Here is a 22,369-nt window from a genome sequence, read left to right as displayed (position 1 = left end):
AAGACACATGCAGGATCTTTTGGGAATAGATTGGCATTGGTCAAATGTCTTTGTGTTTGTTTGATATATTGACTCAAACGCCTCTCAGAGGACTTTATGATAACGTACTGGCCCTAAGAATAGCTGGTCACATGCATTCTCCGTGAGACTCAGCCGTTGAGTCTCTGTGTGCGGAGTCAGGACTGCGGCGTGGAGCGCTGTGTGAGGAGTCAGGACTGCAGCGTGGAGCGCTGTGTGAGGAGTCAGGTCTGCAGCGTGGAGCGCTGTGTGAGGAGTCAGGACTGCAGCGTGGAGCGCTGTGTGCGGGAGTCAGGCCTGCAGTGTGGAGCGCTGTGTGAGGAGTCAGGCCTGCAGCGTGGAGCGCTGTGTGCGGGAGTCAGGACTGAGGAGTCAGGACTGCAGCGTGGAGCGCTGTGTGAGGAGTCAGGACTGCAGCGTGGAGCGCTGTGTGAGGAGTCAGGACTGCAGCGTGGAGCGCTGTGTGCGGGAGTCAGGACTGAGGAGTCAGGACTGCAGCGTGGAGCGCTGTGTGCGGGAGTCAGGACTGAGGAGTCAGGACTGCAGCGTGGAGCGCTGTGTGAGGAGTCAGGCCTGCAGCGTGGAGCGCTGTGTGAGGAGTCAGGCCTGCAGTGTGGAGCGCTGTGTGAGGAGTCAGGCCTGCAGTGTGGAGCGCTGTGTGAGGAGTCAGGACTGCAGTGTGGAGCGCTGTGTGAGGAGTCAGGACTGCAGCGTGGAGCGCTGTGTGCGGGAGTCAGGACTGAGGAGTCAGGACTGCAGCGTGGAGCGCTGTGTGAGGAGTCAGGACTGCAGCGTGGAGCGCTGTGTGAGGAGTCAGGACTGCAGCGTGGAGCGCTGTGTGCGGGAGTCAGGACTGAGGAGTCAGGACTGCAGCGTGGAGCGCTGTGTGCGGGAGTCAGGACTGAGGAGTCAGGACTGCAGCGTGGAGCGCTGTGTGAGGAGTCAGGCCTGCAGCGTGGAGCGCTGTGTGAGGAGTCAGGCCTGCAGTGTGGAGCGCTGTGTGAGGAGTCAGGCCTGCAGTGTGGAGCGCTGTGTGAGGAGTCAGGACTGCAGTGTGGAGCGCTGTGTGAGGAGTCAGGACTGCAGCGTGGAGCGCTGTGTGAGGAGTCAGGACTGCAGCGTGGAGCGCTGTGTGCGGGAGTCAGGACTGAGGAGTCAGGCCTGCAGCGTGGAGCGCTGTGTGAGGAGTCAGGCCTGCAGCGTGGAGCGCTGTGTGAGGAGTCAGGCCTGCAGTGTGGAGCGCTGTGTGAGGAGTCAGGCCTGCAGTGTGGAGCGCTGTGTGAGGAGTCAGGACTGCAGTGTGGAGCACTGTGTGAGGAGTCAGGACTGCAGCGTGGAGCGCTGTGTGAGGAGTCAGGACTGCAGCGTGGAGTGCTGTGTGAGGAGTCATGACTGCAGCGTGGAGCGCTGTGCGCTGTGCGCTTTGTGCTGTGCGCTGTGCGCTGTGCGCTGTGTGCTGTGCGCTGTGTGCTGTGTGCGGGGAAAGAGTCTGTGCAGGAGCAGCATGTGTTGCCAAAAACAGCCTGCATCCGAGTGACGCACAAGCCCTGGCTTTGAGAAACTGACTCTGAGCTTCCACTCCTACCCATGTGCTCATTAGGGGTAGCTCTGGTGCCACAGAGGACTAGGTCACGCTCAGCGTGTCACCCCTCTCTGGTGACATGGAGGTGGGTGTGATTGGGCTTTGGGTTGTTTTACACTGTCAGGACAGAGTTCTTTTATCTGAATTGAGCGGTGGAAGGAGCCATAGTATGTACCATTGCATTTTGGAATGACTTGCCCTACAAAATAGACTATAAAGGAACGATTGCATGAGCACAAAACCAGCGTTCTGCACTGGTCCTTGCAATCTCCAGGCCCCGACCTGCATTTGAACATTTGTGGTTTAAATAAGAGGCCTGTGAGGGAAACAGCAGGAAACTGCAGGCGCTGGAGGACTCGCACCAATCCCTCCTGAGGAATGCCTGAACTTTAATAAATGACCAGAGACACTGTTCAAAATGGGTTGTGTGGAGTTGACTGAAAGTATTATTTAGAGTGAAAAATGTGAGCCTTCTTTATGAAATGTTACAGTCGTGGAACAGAAATGCCTCTCCCAGCCAGAGTCAAAAGGAACAGAACGGCCTGTCAGAAGTGCTGTTCCAGAGTAATGCAGAGTGCTGGCTCTCTCGTTCTCTCTCTCTCTCTCTCTGTCACTCCCTCCCGCTCTCTCTCTCTCTCTTTCTCTCTCTCTCTCTCTTTCTCAAATTCAAATTCAAATTCAAATTCAAATGAGCTTTATTGGCATGACAAAAACTCCATTTGTATTGCCAAAGCATTTCTACATACATTAAAACAAACAAACAACAAATACAGAAGTGTGTGTGGTGTGTGTGTGTGTGGTGTGAATGTGTGTGTTTGTGTGTGTGTGTGTGAGTGTGAGTGTGTGTATGTTTGTGTGTGTGTGTGTTCTCTCTCTCTCTCTCTCTCTCTCTCTCTCTCTCTCTCGGTTTTCGGGTTTCGGGGTTTTCAGTTCGGATTCGTGTTGGAGAGCGTTGCGCTCCCTGGGTGGAGCCACTGGGCCGGGGGCGGGACCCGGCAGGCAAACAGACGGGCGGCAGGCTGGTGCCTCTCCGGGTCGCCACACCTGGTGCTGTCTTTACACGACCATTTGAGCGCGGCTTTAGCACCACGGAGGGGCTTGTGTGGCGGTGATGGGATTTTCAGCTTGGGGGGGGGGGGGGGGGGATATCATGCCTGACACACGGCACACGGCGTGACCAAGATCTCAGCGTGACCGGGACCTCAGTGTGACCGGGACCTCAGTGTGACCGAGACCTCAGCGTGACCGAGACCTCAGCGTGACCGAGACCTCAGCGTGACCGAGACCTCAGCATGACCGAGACCTCAGCGTTAGAGACCTCAGCATGACCGAGACCTCAGCATGACCGAGACCTCAGTGTTAGAGACCTCAGCGTTACAGAGACCTCAGCATGACCGAGACCTTAGCATGGCAGAGAGAGACTGGCGCAGTGGCCCGGCCTCACCACACAGATGGAATGTGAGGAGAGCTCACCCTCACAGAGCAAACAGCCTCCCCCTGCCCGCGGCTCTGCATGGAGAATACACTACTGCACATACTGCTCACAGGAATCACACACACTCACCCCCGCACAGTGGAGGTCAAACACAGAGCAGCCTCGTGGCCCAGCTGCTGTGTCAACCATTCAAACATTGTTTCCTTAATTGAATTTCCTTTATTTGAATTACCTTTCAGTTCATTGATTAGTTATTGATATTGACGGGTGTATGTGGTCATCCAGGTTTTCGGATGTCGTCTTGTTCAGACAGGAGGTAGAAGAGCTCTCTGACCTTGTGCTTCTCTGTCCTGCAGGTTATAGCTTGTTCAGACAAGAAGTAGAAGAGCTCTCTGACCATGTGTTTCTCTGTCCTGCAGGCTATAGCTTGTTCAGACAGGAAGTAGAAGAGCTCTCTGACTCTGTTTCTCTGTCCTGCAGGTTATGGATTTGTGGACTTTGACAGCCCCGCTGCAGCCCAGAAAGCTGTCACAGCCTTGAAGACCACTGGGGTCCAAGCCCAGATGGCGAAGGTAAGGGAGCGGTACTGATCCATTCACACTGCGGTTGTCCATCCTCAGTGATGGCGGGGGGCTCATGGTGTCTGATAGCAGCTTCTCTGGCACCAGAATATTGTATGCTCACATCCCCTCTGCAGTCATGGTCTGAGGTCAGTGTGGGTGTGTGCACACGGAGGGATTACAGTGTGATTCGAGGGTGTCGACGTCACGCTCGATTCAGTTGGAAATCTTTGCTGTGGGCTGTGGACTCTGGTGTTCAGGGAAGGAAGGAGGGTCAGGACTGGACTGACTCCTGGACTGACTGGTGTGGAACAGCAGGAGAAGGAGGGTGGTCGCACTGATGATTTTGCTGCAGCCGCTAGAGGAGATGATTGAGATCAGGACTGAGTTGAGCGAGTGTGTGTATCCTGCCTGATGTGTAGATAACTGTCTGCATATTCATATTAAAACGGCCAGAAATTATTGTTTCATTAACAAAAGCGGGGGGAGATTTAGATTTCATTAGTGAAAACAAAGGGCTAATTTGTTGTACTGGGAGATTTAATTTGAACAGGCTCTGTAATGGATTCTGTCCTGATTGCATCAATAACACTTTCAGTGGTTTCAGAGCAGCTTCCTGTCAATAAAATCACCTAACTTTCCATTACCTGCTGAAATGCGTTTGACCTACATGTTGGGGAGCAGCTGTGACTTATTTCTGCATATTAGACAAATCCTAGTGTCTATAATGATAGGAGAAAATAGGTAATTACCAAAAAATCTGGGATATTCAGAGATACCCAAGCTTCAGTGATCATCTATTCTAGGCTTTGTACATCTGTCTGTGATTGGACACGGCTAAATGTCATTTGATTCAGTTTCAAGATAAGCCTGCAGGTGCGTAAATGACATCATCATCATCATCATCATCAGCCTTCCACTTAACTCAGTGTGACCGAGACCTCCAAAGATGGATGATTCAGCATTTATTTTTGTGTTTTTTGAGCAACTCTGACACATTTTTGGCTGCAGGAGATGTTACAAGGGAGAAAAACATCAGCTGTAACGGGTGGCAGAATGGAGGAACTGGAGTAAGTGAGAGGTATAAAGACACGGTATGAGATAAAGTGATCAGGACGTGGGAGCTAGGAAGCAGCAGGGAGGGAGGGAGGAGGTGCAGTTAAATGTGGAGGTGCAGGGGTTCAGAGAGCGGTGAAGCAGAGCCCGCTGGTAAGGTAACCACGTGAAGACAAGCACAAGGAGTCTGAGGCAAAGACAAACACACATTATTACAGTTCATTTGCAGTACATGTGACGTGGCCCGAGGGCTGGGGAGAGTCTGGTTAAACTGGTTTAATGCACACAGGTCAAGGGTTTAGCTCAACATTTCCAGTCATTAGCAGGCGGCCTCGCTTGCTTTAAATGCCTTGCATCAGACACGCTCATTTTCTGCAGGCAAGTTTGCAGGTTCAGTTTATACAGTATCAGGAGAAATGAAAGCTGAACCAGTAGTAAAATGAACTTATTTCACAGAGCACTGTTCTGCTAGCTGAGGGCTCTGAGCAAATGTTTCGAATATGTTTGCTTCTGGCTAAAATGGGGATTTCAAGCCTAGTAACTCAGTGACCTGATTGTTCTATTGACTAAGGGGAATTTAGTGTGAGAGAAATGACCTAAAGAAAAAATAACTTGTTTTCTACGTTTATTTTTGTATTTAGCCTTTCAAAATTTGTTGGTCTTAGTGCTTTGCCAAATGAAAGAGAGGATTTGATAGACACCTGACACTTGCCATCGAATCTAGCTGTAAATTACGAGAAACTGTGAATGACACCTGGAGCCAGGAAACACAATGTGACTGACACCATCTAGGTACAAACTGCACTGAGATACGACACAGAAATATGATTGACACCGAAGACAGAATCAAGTGAGGTATGAGAAAAATATGCAAATGACACCTGGAGATGAAATAACTTGTTTGTGCAGCTCAGCTTCAGCAGATAGTAAACTTGTCTCCTGCCATGCTGTGCCACCATCTCAGCTGGGTGCCACATTCTCCTGGTGGCACCAAATGCGCATTTTTAAAACTTATTCTTTCCCAAGCGGTTTTGCTTATTTTGAATCTGTGCTGCGGAGCTCCTGAGGACCATTTAAAAAGGGGTCCCCCATGTTCTTCCACTTTGCTGAGGGGCTCACAGACTCACCCTCTGTTTGATTTCATTTTGCTAGTGTCCATTTTCAGTTTACCTGCAGCAGACACTGATCATCTGGCCTCTCCTCTTTAATGCAATCGGCAGCTCATTTGCAAACGTATCAGACTCCAGATAAGCCCTTATGTAAATGGATTACTCCTGACTGGCGAAGTTGTTGGAACAGGTACAGAGCTTTTGGTTTCGGCAGCGGCCAACAGTGTCAGATGGGCCCTTTTGGCAAGCGGTTAGTTGGTATTTTTGGTGTTCAGGACCTTACAATCAGAAGAGTTCTTTAGAATTGGTGATGCCGGTGAATCTGGTGCATCAGCCATGTTTATGAACACAGCTTAGCCAGATTGGGCAGGCTGAACATATCATATCATTGCCTGTTTGTTTGCTTGTCTCATGGTTCATGGACATTACGGTAAACTGGGACTGTTAAGTAACCATAGCTTCTCCAGCTACTCCTGAAATGTGCGTCATAGCAGAGACAGTTTGTCCTCTTGCTCTGAGCCTTCAGGACGGCGTACACTCAAATGGGTTTGTAACATGGGGGCGTGGGGACATGGACGCAGGCCTGCAAAAGTGCCTCAGAATTGCCAGACTGCCATTTCTGGCGGAAGCTGTTTGTCCGGTCAGGGACCGTTTGTCTCCAGAAAGCACTAACTCTGCCTTGACCGAGGCCGAAGGCGGATCACATTCTTGGACACGAGAACGGGAAGTAAATAATGTGCTGTTCCCACGGCGACAGACCGGTGAAGCCAGCAAACGGGAGCCGGAGCGCTAAACAGTGACACTGAAATTAAATTTCGCTGTGAACCGCAGCGACACAGCGCAGCCCACTCTCCATGCTTCTGCGCCCCCGTTTCATTTTTAATTAAGATAAGGCTGCTTTTGTCTGTCCCGCCCATGTTTTAATCTAGCTTTTGTTCAAGGTAAAGGCCATTAAAAAGTTGAGGCCTTTCAGATAACTTTTTTTTCTCATTATAGCTGTGGCTTGTGGCCCTGGAGATTCCCCTTTTTTCCTGAAAGTTTTCCCTTTCTTTTCAGCGTTCACAATGTACACACTCATTATGAAAAGGAGATCTTGGGAAAGTCAGTCCTTAAATGCTACATTCTTTCTTATTTTAGCATGGGGATTGGGGGTCTCTAATCATTTTTTTTTAATTAAACTCATGGATGCTTCATATACTGAATTGCTTCATACTCACATTGAGCTTTGGTTACATCCAAAGACCTCTGAATTCCAGATAAACGTTGAACATTAAGTAAGTAAGTGTTTTCTGTCAAGGTGTCCATTCACAGCAATACCACGAGTCACACCCATAACACATCACGTCAGGCCCGTCACACAGTGCTGTGCTAAGGTGGAAAACCCCGGCTTCAGAAAGTAAAAATCCTGCCACGTATTTGTTCCACCCATGCACTACACCAGCTGAATTTAATTAGCACAACTCTTCAGCCAGGTAGAGGAGCTAATTAGTGAAATCACCTTGTTTAGTGAATGGCTAGAACAAATACATGGTAGGACTTTTACTTTCTGAAGCCAAGGTTTTCCACCTCTGGTGCTGTGGTGCCGTGACAGTGTCAGCCTGGACGGGGAACGTGCTGCACGCCTTCCCCACGCAGTCCTCCCCGGGCTGGGCCTACCCTGCATCTCCCTGTCGGTATTCCAGGCAGCTGCGCTCCAAAACAGGCCACAGGCCAGGAGCGCTGCTCCCTTTACAGAGGAACACAGGTTTTAAATCCCGCCTCCTTCTGTGAACAGGACCCCCGTCACACGACTTGTGTTTACCGACTGTTTTCCTGTCACATGACCCGTGATTACTGACAGTTTCCCCATCACATGATTACAGACTGCTTCGTCGGTGACCCTGTTCATCGCAGAAACAGATGCCTTATCTGTCTGCCAAATTTCTCTTCTGCATTTTTCCGAGCAGCTCCACACACACACACGGGAGGCAGTAGGTTCTTTTTTCTGACTCTCTAATTTCTTTCATATGATGGCTGAGAATATCTTGAAGTACAAGGGCCTGCTCTTTGGATGACCTCCTGTTAAAAATGCATGTCAGTTTCCCAGCTTTTTGAGCCTCTTTGAAGTGAAAGTTGCTTAACTGCTGTAAAACCCTACTGGAAAACTCCGTGGAGTGGTTGCATGTTAGCTTATCCGCAGCTTGCGGCAGTAAGTGAGAAATTCCATTTGTCATCCTGTTTGATACACTGTTTTGTTGATAATTCAGAAATTGCAGGCTGTTGTCTGGATTTACAAGTCAATTGTGGTCATTATTGCAGTTGGTTATCGTGGCCAGAGATGCCTGGTTGTCATTGGTTACTGCAGTCTACACATCAATATGTGTATGATTAAACCTTTTTCTGATGCAGATGAACACAATAATAAATCGGATTTGAAACAAATCAGTTAAAATGGCTGCCAGCTTCGACTTTCATCTGCAGCAGAGCTTTTCCTTACGGTATGTCCCAGCTAAGAAACCAGGTTAGGATGAACACCAGAATGGGTTTGTCAGTGGGAGTGGCCTCCCGGATCAGGCTCAGGAAAAACCTATAAGAACTCAAACCAGCAGAGCACTCCCTGTAGGAGGGGTCATGCAAATTAGGACTGTACTTCAGCCTCCATTCTGAACAGAGAAAACAGCCATTGGTATTCCCAAGGCACGGTCTTCTCTCTGTCCTTGAGTTTAATGTGAGTGTGCTGTCATACAGTGGGCCAGAGGGCAGGGTGGAAGGTGCGAGTCCCTCCTCCTTGCAGAAAGTCTGTGAGAGAGATTACCTGCAGTAGCACAGAGACACGGCGAATGGGAGACTATCAGTGCTCCGGTGTCCGCCCCACGGCAGCACCGGCCCCTGCGATGTGGCCGGTGTCTGTCCCACGGCAGCACTGGCCCCTGCGATGTGGCCGGTGTCTGTCCCACGGCAGCACCGGCCCCCGCGATGTGGCCGGTGTCTGTCCCACGGCAGCACCGGCCCCTGCGATGTGGCCAGTGTCTGTCCCACGGCAGCACCAGCCCCTGTGATGTGGCCGCCTCGCTGAGCACATTTCTGCATGGGCACTAACAGCAGCGCGGGCTCTTAACGGCGGAAACCGCTGGCCGGCCTGTCGGCACGCCGCCGTGTTAAACCGATGGATCCTGGGGCGGGTCAGGAGGCGGCAGCACGCCGGTGAATATTAACGAGGGACGGCCTGTCCCCGGGAGAGCCGTCTCCGCGGCACGTTTCTGCTGACCGCATTAAAATCCCGCGGCAGAGGGATCTGCTTCCTGCCGCAGGCTGCATGCAAATTGCCACAAACCTTTACTGAGCTCACAGCAGAGAGGGGAGACCAGAAGAACACTCAGATAAAGATAAAAGTGCTTCATAAAGAATCAAAAATAATAATTACACAGCACAAACTCTATTCAGTCGATGGAAGCTGTATGTAAAAATAAAGTCATGCAAATAAAAAGGTTTTACAGAACTGAGGACTTTGGCAATGGTCTTCACCTCTTTATATGTAGGGTTAGGTATGTTTTATCTCTGTCCTTCATTCTCTCTCTCTCTCCCTCTCTCTCTCTCTCTCTCTCTCTCTCTCTCTCCCTCTCTCTCTTTCTCTCTCTCTCTCTCTCTCTCCATCTCTCTCTCTCTCTCTCTATCTCTCTCTCTCTCTCTCTCCGTCTCCAGCAACAGGAGCAGGACCCTACGAATCTGTACCTGTCGAACCTGCCCCCCTCCATGGACGAGCAGGAGCTGGAGAACATGCTGAAGCCTTTTGGGCAGGTCATCTCCACCCGCATCCTGCGGGACTCCAACGGGGACAGCAGGGGGGTCGGCTTCGCCAGGTGAGCTTCCCTCACCCCGGGGGGGGGGGGGGGGGGGGGGGGTTTGTAAGACCTGTGGTACCTTTCATGGTGATGCTCAGTTTATAGTATTCTTTTACAATAATCTCATCATGGTTGCCTGTAGTTATACTATACACTAGGTCTACACTAGGTCTACACTGAAGAGTTGGACACAAGCTCCTATCCACCTGGCTGGCTTGTGAAATAACATACAACTTGCTCTCTGTTTTATAAGGTTATTGCAGAAAATGTTGAAGTTAATTTAAATGTTAGAAGTTAGTTAGCTACATTGTTTATGAGTAAACCTTTGCGTCTACATTTAGCAAGCTAACTAACTGTGACTTTTTACATCTTAGCCCTCTAATTGCATCTAATACTTGCTAGACATCATGCTAATCACAAAACATAAACAATAGTGGTAGTTTCATGGCTAGGTATGTATGATCATAAGTGATCAAACTGTTGTGCTGGAGTCACTTATCAATAAGAGCATCTACTAAATGAATGTAATGTAATGTGTTGTCGGCTACTTAGCCAAGAATAAAACACTCAATTAAATTATATACAATAACCAACATGACTTTAATGCAGGTGTCAAGGTATCTTTCCAGTATGGCACACCAGCTGTGTTTTTCTTACCGGATCGCTGTACCTGCTCATTGTCACCCCTGCTGTCTGCGTGAAACAGGCTTGCACAGTAGAGTTCTCCCAGCTCGTTAAATACCCACACATCAGCTGGGGGAACCTGGGCTCACCCCCAAAATGACAGGCATCATTTCAGCTTAACTTTGATTTTAAGCTCTGCAAATGTGCAATTAACATTCAGGGAAATGAAATTAAAACCTCAGGGCAGGGCAGTAATTGGACGGAGCGGGTAGTCATTAGAAGGGCGTGCTTTTCAGCCAAGACAAACACTGCAGTGCAGGCTGGTTCTCAAGAGGCAGGGCAGGGCGTTATTAATACTTTTTATTTTAAGTTGGACAGAACAAGGTGTTTTTTATATTATGATTTTTATATTATGATATGATGTGGGGGAGTTTGATGTTCATTTCGTATGCCTCAGTCTCGGGATGGTGTTTAACTGTAGCATGAATGCAGACCTCCTCTCGTCTGGTTTCTGTAACGGAGGCACTCAGCTGCTGAGCCTGAACGCTCGGCCTGTGATTGGCATAATGATACACCTTCTTCTATTATAAGAGCGTGTGTATTTAACCTGGAGTGCACTCCAGTGACGGACAGCAGAGACTGTAATGGGCCCTATCCCTCTATGAGCTGCAGAAAGAAAGGCTCTGCCAAGAAGCCTGCTGTCCTTGTGTTTATCTGAGACATAACACCTTCACATTACATTATTACATTATTACATTATTGTCATTTAGCAGGTGCTCTTATCCAGACCGACTCACGTACAGTGGGCTATAATTTTATAGATTTATACAGCTGGATATTTACTGAGGCAGTTGTAGGTTAAGTACCTTGCTTAAGGGTACAACAGCAGTGCGCTAGCAGGGAATCAAACCAGCAACTTTTTCGTTACAAGCCCTGCTCCTTACCACTGCTTTTATTGATGTGTGTATTCTTTCAGATTCAACATTGCTGGCCTCAGTCTTAATGCAATATTTAGATGATATACAATACATGATATGACATATCATTATGACATAATCTTCAATTAATCACTGATTAAATTAATCTCTTTTGTCTGAATCGATTGGTCAGGATGGAATCAACGGAGAAATGTGAGGCAGTGATCTCTCACTTCAATGGGAAGTACATCAAGACGCCGCCTGGAGTTCTGGGTATGAGTCTCCTTTCAAAGTCAATCGCTCTTGATTCATATGCTTTCCTCCACTCCAGGAGACGCAGATCATCATTAAACAAAGGTGGTGCTGGCCCTAATGTGCATATCAAGCTCATAGCACATCCTGTGACCCACAGTCCTGAAAGGCGAAGTGTTTTTGCTTTACGTTTGTGCCATAGCGCACGCTCGCTTGTTTCAGTGGCGCGTTTGTGCAGTTCAGGTCAGGGGTCACATCTGTAAGTGGAGCTGCTTGTCTCTTCAGGGTTAATGTAAGAGTGACGCAGTGGCTTCTGGCTGCCTGTAGGGGCAGTGTGGTGCCCATTCGATGCTCCTTAACTGGATTATTCATCTCTGCAGGCCGCTGTTCATGCTGCTTTTGCAGAGGGGAAAGATGGCAGGAAGACAGGCGCCAATATGGATTTCTCTATTATAAAAAAATGATACTTAAAGGCCTGAATTATTTAGCCAAATTGTGGTTATCTGGCTGCTCCACACTGCTGGTACAAAGTGTGGTCTAGATGTAGTCTCTGTTTCACAGAGTCTCTGTTAGCAAGGACAGTTTCTGAGGATAGTTTCACCATGTCTCTGTTCATGAGGATGGTTTCACTGGGTCTCTGTTCATGAGGATGGTTTCACTGCATCTCTGTTCATGAGGATGGTTTCACTGCGTCTCTGTTCATGAGGATGGCTTCACTGCATCTCTGTTCATGAGGATGGTTTCACTGCGTCTCTGTTCAGTCTTTTCGTGTCTCTCCTGTCCAGCTCCTACAGAACCGTTGCTGTGCAAGTTTGCTGACGGCGGGCAGAAAAAGAGGCAGAACCAGAACAAATACGTGCAGAACGGCCGGGTGTGGCCTCGGGACAGCGAGGTGAGACTCGTAAGTCCCGCCCTCTCCTTTTTGCCGGGGTTCACCATTGGCTGCGCTCCTGTCAGTATGCTGTGGACACCTGTGCCACATTTCACAAACCCGCATTGGAAACAGTGCTGATTTAGGTTACCTGGCTAAGGCCAAGGGCTAGTCCTGACCCCTGAACCCATACTAGATGTTGCGTACCGTCTCCATGCAAACAGTTTGTGATAAACATGTTCATACGCATTTCGACTGATACACGTTTGTGATGCGCACTGGCCAAAGCAAGGGCAGTTTGGTGCTGATGGGAACATGCACAGGAAGTGAGTCAGGATGTGGAAGAGCTCATGTTTCATGCATTATCTCTGCAGGCTGGGATGACTCTGACCTATGACCCAACCACAGCTGCTATGCAAAACGGGTAAGAGTCGCGGGGTGGGGAGTGGCTGCTGGCCCGATAGGGGGACAGAATTTAGCATTCCTTTCTTCTGATTTTCACCCCTGCAGTTCTGACTGTTTGCTCTGTGTTCCTTCCTCTCTCTCAGCTTCTACCCGTCTCCGTACAGCCTGGCGAACCGGATGATGGCCCAGACCTCCATGTCTCCCTACATCTCACCCATCTCCACATACCAGGTCAGCATCCCTCGGCAACCCCGGGGCCATCGCTTCACAAAAGTGATTAAATGGATGAACTGATTACTCACATGTATTTACCCACCAGTTATATATAATGAGCACAAACTGTTTTCTTCCAATTTGGAGTAGAGATATAAGGGATTCATACTGGTTCAGCGAAAAGGTCAGTGTATGTTAAGGTGACCTTCAGCATCACCTTACCTGATCCTCGCGTGACCAAAGTCGCAGGAACACCCACAACGTTCAGTCACCCGATACAGAAGGTTGTCGTACTGAGAGGCATGAAAGTGCGGAGACAGTGTTGGAGCAGCAGACACATCAGCGTGAAAGAAGAAGAAGATTCACTCTGTTCTGCTCGACATAAGGGCAGTAGCAGCAGTACAGATGCACACCAGGGAAGAGATTCTGTAGAACAGCAGCTCCTGCAACATCAGCATCTGGCGTGAGAGGTGCAGGCGTGACGCACTTGTTCTTTCAGCTTCGGTGTAAAGGACTGTACTGATGTGTCCAGCTATACTGTACCGATGTCTCCAGCTACACTGCAAAAATCTGCCCTTGCTTTTAGGTCCTGTTCCATTTCCCCTGCTGAAAGGCCGAGTTTAATAACTGCCCTGCGATAAATAGCTCATTTCAGTAGATGGATGATAATCTTACCTGAAAAATAAAGTAAAAATGAATAAAATAAGCGGCCCTTGAGTAACTTACCACAAAAAGAAAGCATTGGATGTGCAGCCAAAAGCAACATCATTAATGTGGTTTATTTGGCAGGTACATTCATAATGGATTCATTGTCAGGATATCGCATGTCTGGAAACAGGATATTGAGATAAATGAGTGAGCCAATTAAAAAAACACATTTGCTTGCGTCTATGTAAATTGCCTGAGTCATATTGTTGATATGCATATCAGATACCTCACTACAGGGCACTTCCTACACTCATACAGGATCTCGTCAGTAGTGGGCCTGACGCCAGGATGTCTGGAATTGTCCATGTTGATTTGACGCGCTGTGTGAGACAGACTGTATCATTCAAGCTCCCAGAGAATCAGGCTTTGCGTGTGAGAGCACCCACTGCACTGCAGTCTGCCCGGTAACAGACCCAGCATGTCCAGGGAGGCATAAAAGTTGGCCCCAGAAACCTAATGTTAAGTGGATGGGGGTGAATTCTGGTGAAGTAACCCCGACAGGTCTAATGTACTCCTGCACCAGGTGCCTGTGATGTATGAGCATGTATGAGTGTCCCGTGCGAGCGTGTGTAACCGTGTTTATTGTGTTTAAGCGTGTTAAACTGTGTCACTGGCATGTTCCAGGTACAGAGTCCCTCCTGGATGACCCACCAGCCCTACATCATGCAGCACCCGGTAAGAGAAGAACATTCTCTGCCCCCCCCCCCCCCCCCCCCCCCCCACTCCCTGCCTCTCTTTCTCTCCAGCTCTGATGATTTACCCCGCAGATGAGGCAGCGGCAGTTCAGGTGTTGGTTTTGGTGAGGCTCTCGGCCTCTCTTTCTCCAGCTCTGATGGTTTACCCTGCTGATGAGGCAGTTCAGGTTTTGGTTTTGGTGAGGCTCTCGGGCTCTCTCTCTCCATCTCTGATGGTTTACCCTGCTGATGAGGCAGTTCAGGTGTTGGTGTTGGTGAGGGTCTCTGCTGTAAAGGTGGAGATGAAGCTCGGTGCAGATCTCCGCTTGCCGCTGAGCGATTTGTCAGACACTGCATTCTCCCTTCCCTACAGTCTGCTCATATCTCCCTTTCGCCACAAGGGGGCACCACATGCGACGATCAGAAAATATTCCCAGCATTCATCATGTAGCATGTGGCTAACAGAATTTCCCCAGCCTCAGGATGGTACCTTAAGGATCACAGAAAATACCCCTCAGCATCGAGAGCTGTCAGTGACTGATCCTTCTGTGTTTCCCAACAGATGGGTGTGTACACAGCACGTGTCGTTCCGTAACCGCAGATGCGACATACTAACGGATGTTCCCAGATGGCATTCTGTGCTTGTTTCTGAGATTGGCAGGTGTGACGTTAATCTGAGAGGGCCAGTTTTTTACGCCCTAGGGCCCAATGGTTAGGCCCCGAGCAGGCGTGAGGACTGTCGCCTGGATCTTGCGTTCCCTCCCTGCTGAGGGTGCAGGGATTTACAGATGGCTGGGTGTAAGATTTCACAGCACAGGAAGAGGCGGTTTAATCCACGCCTGATCCTGTTATTCTAACCCAAAGCAGACCTCTCCTGGCTCGCTGTCCGTGGGTACTCACTAACGCGGGAAGCCCGTGGGGTTCCTTTGTCTGAAACAGGAAGTGTCTGTCTCAGATGACTAGAGTACCTTACGACAGAGAAATCAATCCGCCTCAGACATTCATTCTTGTCTCTTCAATAGGTTTAGTGTCTTTGCCATACAGGATGTGTAATTGGGTTTCTATTGAATAACTGAAACTCAAACATCCAAATGGCTGGTCTCTTTTTCTCCCTGGGATGTGATGTCAGTTTTTTCTGCTGGCTTCCATTTGCGCCCCAAATTATCTGATGTTTCTTTTAAGAGGAAAATAATTAGGAAACAGTGATTGTCTCTCAGTTCTCTGGACCTGTATATCCTAAAGAGAAAAGTAACACACCTGACACACCCTCTGTCTCCCTTTCTCGCTCTGTCTTCACCCCGCTTTCTGTCTCTCTCTCTCTCTCTCCCTCTCGTGCCATCACTCTGCCCCCCAGGGAGCGGTGCTGTCGCCCTCTATGGACCACACCATGTCACTGCAGCCTGCCTCCATGATGTCCCCCCTCACACAGCAGATGAGTCACCTGACTCTGGGCAGCGCTGGAACGGTGAGGCCAACGGAGAGGGGGTTGTGTGAAAATGAATTTCTTGCTAATGGGGGGGGCTGAAGTCATTTTGGGCATGGAACTCTCAGAGACAGGCTCGGCAGGTGTCTTCAGCCAGCATCTCAAATCCTACTGACAGTTCCCATTCGCTAAAAAGAAAACGTCTTTTTTTGCTGTCGATAATGGTTATGATGGGCGTAGTCTGTATATTTGCTGTGAACTACTGCATTCTCATCTTGGCTGTCTCTGCTTTGCTCGGACGAAGGAGAGGAGGAATAACCTGACTCTGTTTGTGTTGCAGTTCATGCCTGCAAACACAGCTATGCAAGGAGCCTATATTCCCCAGTACGCCCACATGCCCACAGCTGTCCCGGTGGAGGTGCGTTACGGCAGCTTCAAATGCTGGGTTACTCACTGTGTGTTTTAATGAGCTTTTTCAAGCTTTGTATGTGCAGCTGCTAGGCTTCAGACAAGACACTCAGCTCACAATGTGCTCACCAAATTGAGCTCACAGTGTGAAATTATCACAGAACGGTGTTATCCAGAGAAATAATGGTAATAGTAAAACTAAAATCTGTTTCTTTCCTTCATATATCAAACAATTTATTAATCTGATATCAAATCATTAAATTGTATAAATGAATAATGGCAGTACAAATTCGTATTGATCAAAATAAAGTGCTTGATGAAAAATAGATTTGGTTCAGCATTTGACAAAAGTGACAGTACTTTTGCCATAGCAACTGAATTCTTTGCACTGACTCCTGATTTTAACATTTGGACTTTCCTGTGGATAAGAGCATCCAGTAAAAGGATTAACTATAAATTTACAGATTATGGGTGCCTTTGACAACCCTTGCATCAACCTCATAATTTACATGGAGTCCAAAAAAATTCCAGACAAGAGATGAAAATTTGGCTGGCAGGTTTTCTATCCCAGTCTTACCAGAGCCAGTTGCCATTCTGCCTTCTTTCTCAGCTAACAGTGGCATCACATGGTGGTACTGTTGGTAAGAGGCGATTAAAATGGCTGCAAAAATGTAAGCAGTGTTCAAGAAAAACAAAGGACGGAATGAGGAAAGCGAGGAAAATGACACTGACGTGATGAGGGAAAATTGTATGTTACATTCTGTGCAGTTTTAGTCTAAATCACATGGGGATTTGATTTCACAGCATGCTCTCAGGGCCATGAAACATTTCTTCACTTTCTGATATTGCAAAAAATTGGTGTTACCATATTTTGTCTCATGTCTACCAGCTGCTGTTTATAGGAAACAGTACATTTGTGTGGAAGAGTGTGACCAAAGAGCACTAAGTCATTTTTAAATATTAGTACTGGTATCCCTTTGTTGAATGGTGTATGTCTTATATATATCTTGTACATGTATGTGAATTATATGCATGTGTCTCATAGCTCAAATAAAGATAAGAAGAATGCATTAAATCCAGGATGATATGTTCAATGTTCAATGCTTAATCATCTATGATATTCTATATCATCTGTAATCATCTATAATATTCCCTATCATCCATAATTGCCTGTAATCAATAATAAGAATGTTTTTTGTTGTTTGATTGAATCGTCAGGAAAGCAGCGGACCGCCACAGATGGACTCGTCCAGTGATCACTCTGCTTATACTTACCAACAGACCAAGTAATGACCAGGCAAGGGCCTCCTCTGCTCTCAAAGATCACTGCTTCAAAAAAAACTTCATTGATTGATTTACACGTCACGTAAAAGAAAACTGATTAGAATCTGTGTTTGCTGGTGTGCAAACAGAGACACATATGTTTTAGCATATCAAAATGCAGAAAACAAATGACATTACATCACACTGCATTACATTACATTACATGCATTTAGCAGGTGCTCTTATCCAGAGTGACTTCTTACAGAAGAGAACAGAAGTGTATCCACCCATGTTACATGAGCAACAGCGCCAGACCTGGTTAGCAGCAAGTGCAAAACGCCATTCAAGCATCACCACGAGCTTACATGTATAATCGGATAAAACTGTTACCTATGTAAGTTGCTCTGGATAATGATAATAATTTAATGTAATGTAATGTAATGTAATGCCTGGTCTCCCTGTGCCAACAGTGCAGCCGTGTGACGGCCTCGGGGGGTCCGTCTCCCAGACCTGTGCGGACGGCCCTGGTGATGGAGCTGGATGGGAACGGAAACCGTGGCGGCTTCCTGTGATGGACCTCTCTGTACAGACTCATCCTCCTTCTGCACAGGTTTCTTGTTTATAATAAATTAGACCAAAATTATTTTGGTATAAGTTCCACGAGGTGCAAATTAATTCTTTTTTTGTCAAAGGATGATGATTCTCTTTAAAAAAAAAAGAACATTTTATTTTAATACGGAATGGTTATTTTTTATCGGCGATCATCACACAGATGCAAGTGCGATGAGGATTGTGTGCCGCAACGTTTGAGGTGCATGACAATAGAAGACGTCTTTTGTTAATATTTTCTATGATTTTAATGCATTTTTAAATTTTGTTTTGTATGGAACATTTTTTTCCCTGTATGTTTTTTTTTTTTTTTAGCCAGACACCTTGAGAATGATGTGTTTGCCGTGAGAGTGTTGTCACGTCACCTGTCCCTTCTGTTAAACTGTTTGTCCTTTGGTGTAGAGATTGATCTGTGTTATTATTCAATTTGCCTTAAATGTGTTCATACGGTAGCTGTTTAGGCAACTTCTAAGACTAGATGGAGCAGGAGATGCTGAAAGCTATTGCCTTGTAAATCAGCAAAATGGGGCTTTTTAGGATATAGCTAATTAAATTGTCTAGAGTTTCAGTTTTTTAGTACCTTAGATTTTCCCCCTTCTTATCTCTGCTGAATGCTAATCAGAGTATAACTTTAGCAAAAGATGGTCTAACCTCTCTGGCTGAATGAATGTGGTAGGAAGTCTGCTGAATTATCACATTTTAACGCTTGCCTTTTTAGCAAACTAGATGCAGTAGTTTTAGCTTCAAATAAATGTATGGATGGGGGAGGGGCAGAGTAAGGCTGGGTTTGATTGGGTGTTTTTTTGTGGGAAGTGGGATGGGGGTGGGGCTCCGTCAGACATAGGATTTTTTTTTTTTACTTTTTCTGTTGACATACAAACATACAACATTGGATTCATGATTGTGCAAAAACTAGCAAACAAAGCAGCCTTCAGCTGGGGCAAAAGATGAGTGTATTCACATTTAAGAAAACTGAGAGGTGAAAAAGTAACTTTAAATGAAACTAGCTGTTTCATAGGGAAAAAAAAAACCTTGGCACTTTGAAAAAAGTTTACTTCACCAAAGACGTATGAGTTAGTGAAATTGCGGAAATTGCTTGACGTTTCTCTCTCAGCACATACACCTGATGTAATTGACTTTTTGCCAGACTAGGTCACAGTTTGGAGAATGTGCCTTTTTTATACATTTGCATTCATACACCTAGCTCCGTTCACACAGTAACAAATTATTAATGTATGGCTACAAACACGCCTGAAGGAAGATTTAGGCCCCGTCAGTGCCACGCTGACTGTTCACATCACTACAAAGAAGAAAAATGCAATAAGAAAGACAGAGGAACCAGGAAATGAAACCGTTTGATAGAATAAAATGATTTTATTTCAGTAATCAAGATTTTTTTTAATGTTGTATCGCAAATAAGGAGAATGAGAAAAGCTTTATTCTTTTTTTCTATTTTTAGTCACAGTAGATAGAAAGGCTGTAAATGAAGTTGTCTTCCAAGAGTCTGTAGATTTGTGTATTAATGAGTCTGTGTTTTTTACCTGGTCATCGGACTGACCGGATATCTACCTCAGAATTTGCATTTTCCTTTGAACGGGGCCGGGTTAGCGGGTCCTGCCCGCCCATCCAGACCAAATGCCAAGCTCAGGAGCTGGCCATGTACCATTGCTTTCAGTTTATTTTTATTTTATTCAGAAGAAAGGATTAAAAAAAATTATGACATAATATTATTATTGTTACAAACATTGTACGTTGACCGTGTCTTAGCTATGTCCAGCCATTCAGTTTCATAGTTAAAAAAAGAAATGCTGCCGTCATCACAAGAGTAGTTAATGAACTGCGAAAAATGAGAGCTTGAACCTGAATGTTGTGGCTTAGCAGGATCGGCGCCCTCTAGCCAAAGTCCAGACACCTGCGGCCGCTTCTTCCTCAGTGGGTTGACACTCTGAAGCATACAGCTATTACGACCACCCTTGAGATTTCTGCGTCTGTTTTGCCTAAAGCTGAAACATAGGACTGTTTAAAAATGAGTGAGGGCTGGGCTGCTGTTGACATTTGAAGGAAGTGCCATACTCTACCTGGGCCAAGAGCTGGTAACATACGCCATACTGAAAAAGGCTTCCTCACTTAAATCAACCGTCATTCACTAGACAGCCATTAAGTTATATATTAAAAAATAATTTATGAAGAGAGATCTTTTGTACACACTTTTAAGAAAATAAAAAGGAAAAGATTTTCGTAGAGCTATCTAAAATGATCAATAGAGTTGCTTTCTTTTGTTATTTTTTTACATGCCAGTGGTAAACCTGTTTGTCCAGTTAAAGAAACCCTTCCTCTGTATTTTTGTCTTGTGCTTGTTAAAGACAAAAAAAACTTTTCTGAACTATGAATTTTAATTTGATTGTTACTACGATTTGATTTCTGTTAATTTTCTGGAAACTTTTGAATAAAATGTTGGCTGACCTGGTCTCTGGTGCATTTTTTCTTGGGGTGGTGCAGAAGCAGAGATTGTTGTCTGCTCTCTGTTTAATAATGGTCATCTTTCACCCATTTTCCCATGGATGTCGTCCTAAAGGCCTGGCGTAAAGAGTCGATTTCACGGTGAAATCAGTGGGAATGTGGCCTCCCAGCAAAAAGACTGCAGTTTATAAAAATGTGAGTTTGTCAGTGTGTTCTTTCCTCTCTGAATGTTAGTTATCTGTGTGTTAAAGTAGTCCTCATGTTAATAAATCAGTCTGTATGTAACTGTGGCAGCCTATTTTCACAGCTACACTGTTCCAAAGCCCTGGACAGCATACATTTTACGGAGGGAGTGGGAATAAAATAATAATAAAAAAAACACAAAAGCCAAACCCTGTGGGGGAAAACAGGGAAATTATTCCCTGAGCCCAGGAAATCACGGTAGACAGACACTTCTGGAAAACAATGGGAAAAGAAACCACATATAATGGAATGGAAAAGGTGTCATACAAATAAAAAAGGGCTTGTAAATGCTGATATTCTTCAATTCATGACATCAATCCAGAGACTCTGGTGAACGAAAGACGGACAGCTGATTACGTCTCCATTATATGGGCCGCACTCGTGCAGTTTGAATGAATTGTAATTGAAGCACGGAGCCTCTCAGTGGATTCTACAGACGGAGTGAAAAGGTTGTCCTTTATGGCCCCCATCAAGTGTGATCTATTTACCTGCAGTATCTTTATTTTACCAGCAGGGACTGCTGTTCGCTGAGATACAGTGGCTGAAGAAATTTTGACTCATAGAATATTTCTTGTTTGAAAAATACATTTCTTTAAGTGCATAAAATTTCGAATCATATAGTAGGCCTAATCATAATTTGTTTTACATAAAAATGACAATTACCAACAGTTACAGGGATTTAATATGTTGATTTGATTTCAGTACCCAATCACTGGAGACGATTAAATCGTAACCCTGCTCCTAGTGTTTTTATTTCTCATAATAACCTTGGATTTTTCTTCCGATGGAACTCGCAAAGGAGGCTGCTTCAGACCGCTGCTGCGCCTGCTGGTGAGGCCTGTGTAAAGCTGATCCCGTTGATCTTTCCCACAAAGCCAAAGGCCTTAAGTAAGACAATGCCGGAGACAGCGAGGCACCGCATGCGTCTCTCCTCCCCGGCGCTCAGCTCGCCGCGGCCCGGGGGCCCAGATTACTGACGGCTGTTTCCTAAAACCGTACGAGAATTCCAGCAATTCGCACCATGCGCTGCCGCCCGTCGCGCTGTCACTAAACCTCCGCAGCCGAGAGCGCGTGTGACGTGTTTGCCCCACACCGGAAGAGCGCGAGGATATAGGGGATCGGGTGCCTGTTCTCCGTCTGTTACATGCGCCGTATGAATATGCTATTCTATTTCACCTCTCCCTGCGTAAATGAGGGACCTGAGGCAGGTGCGATTGCAGGTTATATTTGGTTGGCAGGTATGTCATCCGCAATGTGACGGGCTGGCGTGGGTGTACCACATGCCTATGCAGCAATGAGAATCATTGCTCCTTTTGGGGTTTCCTACACAAATAATCACAATGGTTCCGCTACACAGAATGATCACCGGGCATATTTTGGAAAATGTATCAGTCCAGTGAGTGTTACAGAAGCTGCACGTGACTAATTTGGTATGAAACCTGGTGGGGAGGCGCTGCAGGTGAAGCCTGCCGTGCTTCTGTGAGAAAAGAGAGGGAAAAAAAACAGGAAGAGTGTTTGGTTGGATGAATCTAACGTGGATAAATCAGTTTTCTAAGTCTGATTGACTTGACATGGTCTGAGTGGTGTATCTCTTAAATGTTTACAAGCAATATTCCTCAAACACTGGACATTAACATAAACATAATAATAATATCAATATCCAATCAGACATATTTGTTAAGGGCCAACATTGTTGCTGTTAAGGAAGTGCTGAAAAA

The 22,369-nt window shown here is 46.5% G+C and overlaps 1 protein-coding gene across 2 annotated transcripts in view; it reads left to right on the top strand.

Moving 5' to 3' along the window:
* LOC118789312 (RNA-binding motif, single-stranded-interacting protein 1-like) overlaps positions 1-20,240 on the top strand; it is a 36,600-nt gene extending 16,360 nt beyond the window's left edge. Inside the window, exons 4-14 of one of the 2 annotated variants that reach the window (XM_036545670.1) lie at positions 3,516-3,607; positions 9,442-9,599; positions 11,316-11,395; positions 12,160-12,266; positions 12,620-12,669; positions 12,794-12,881; positions 14,196-14,246; positions 15,600-15,710; positions 16,009-16,086; positions 17,295-17,373; positions 17,810-20,240. In XM_036545670.1, coding sequence (XP_036401563.1) covers positions 3,516-3,607; positions 9,442-9,599; positions 11,316-11,395; positions 12,160-12,266; positions 12,620-12,669; positions 12,794-12,881; positions 14,196-14,246; positions 15,600-15,710; positions 16,009-16,086; positions 17,295-17,366 — 887 coding nt within the window. In that variant the 3' untranslated portion in view covers positions 17,367-17,373; positions 17,810-20,240. Of the gene's footprint in view, positions 1-3,515; positions 3,608-9,441; positions 9,600-11,315; positions 11,396-12,159; positions 12,276-12,619; positions 12,670-12,793; positions 12,882-14,195; positions 14,247-15,599; positions 15,711-16,008; positions 16,087-17,294; positions 17,374-17,809 lie in introns of both variants that reach the window. The other variant, XM_036545669.1, reaches the window with a different exon arrangement.
* The last annotated feature ends 2,129 nt before the right edge of the window (positions 20,241-22,369 follow it).

The sequence above is a fragment of the Megalops cyprinoides genome, chromosome 14, assembly GCF_013368585.1.
Source record: "Megalops cyprinoides isolate fMegCyp1 chromosome 14, fMegCyp1.pri, whole genome shotgun sequence".
In the NCBI taxonomy this organism is placed as follows: domain Eukaryota; kingdom Metazoa; phylum Chordata; class Actinopteri; order Elopiformes; family Megalopidae; genus Megalops; species Megalops cyprinoides.
This window is presented reverse-complemented; position numbering and strand designations above follow the sequence as displayed.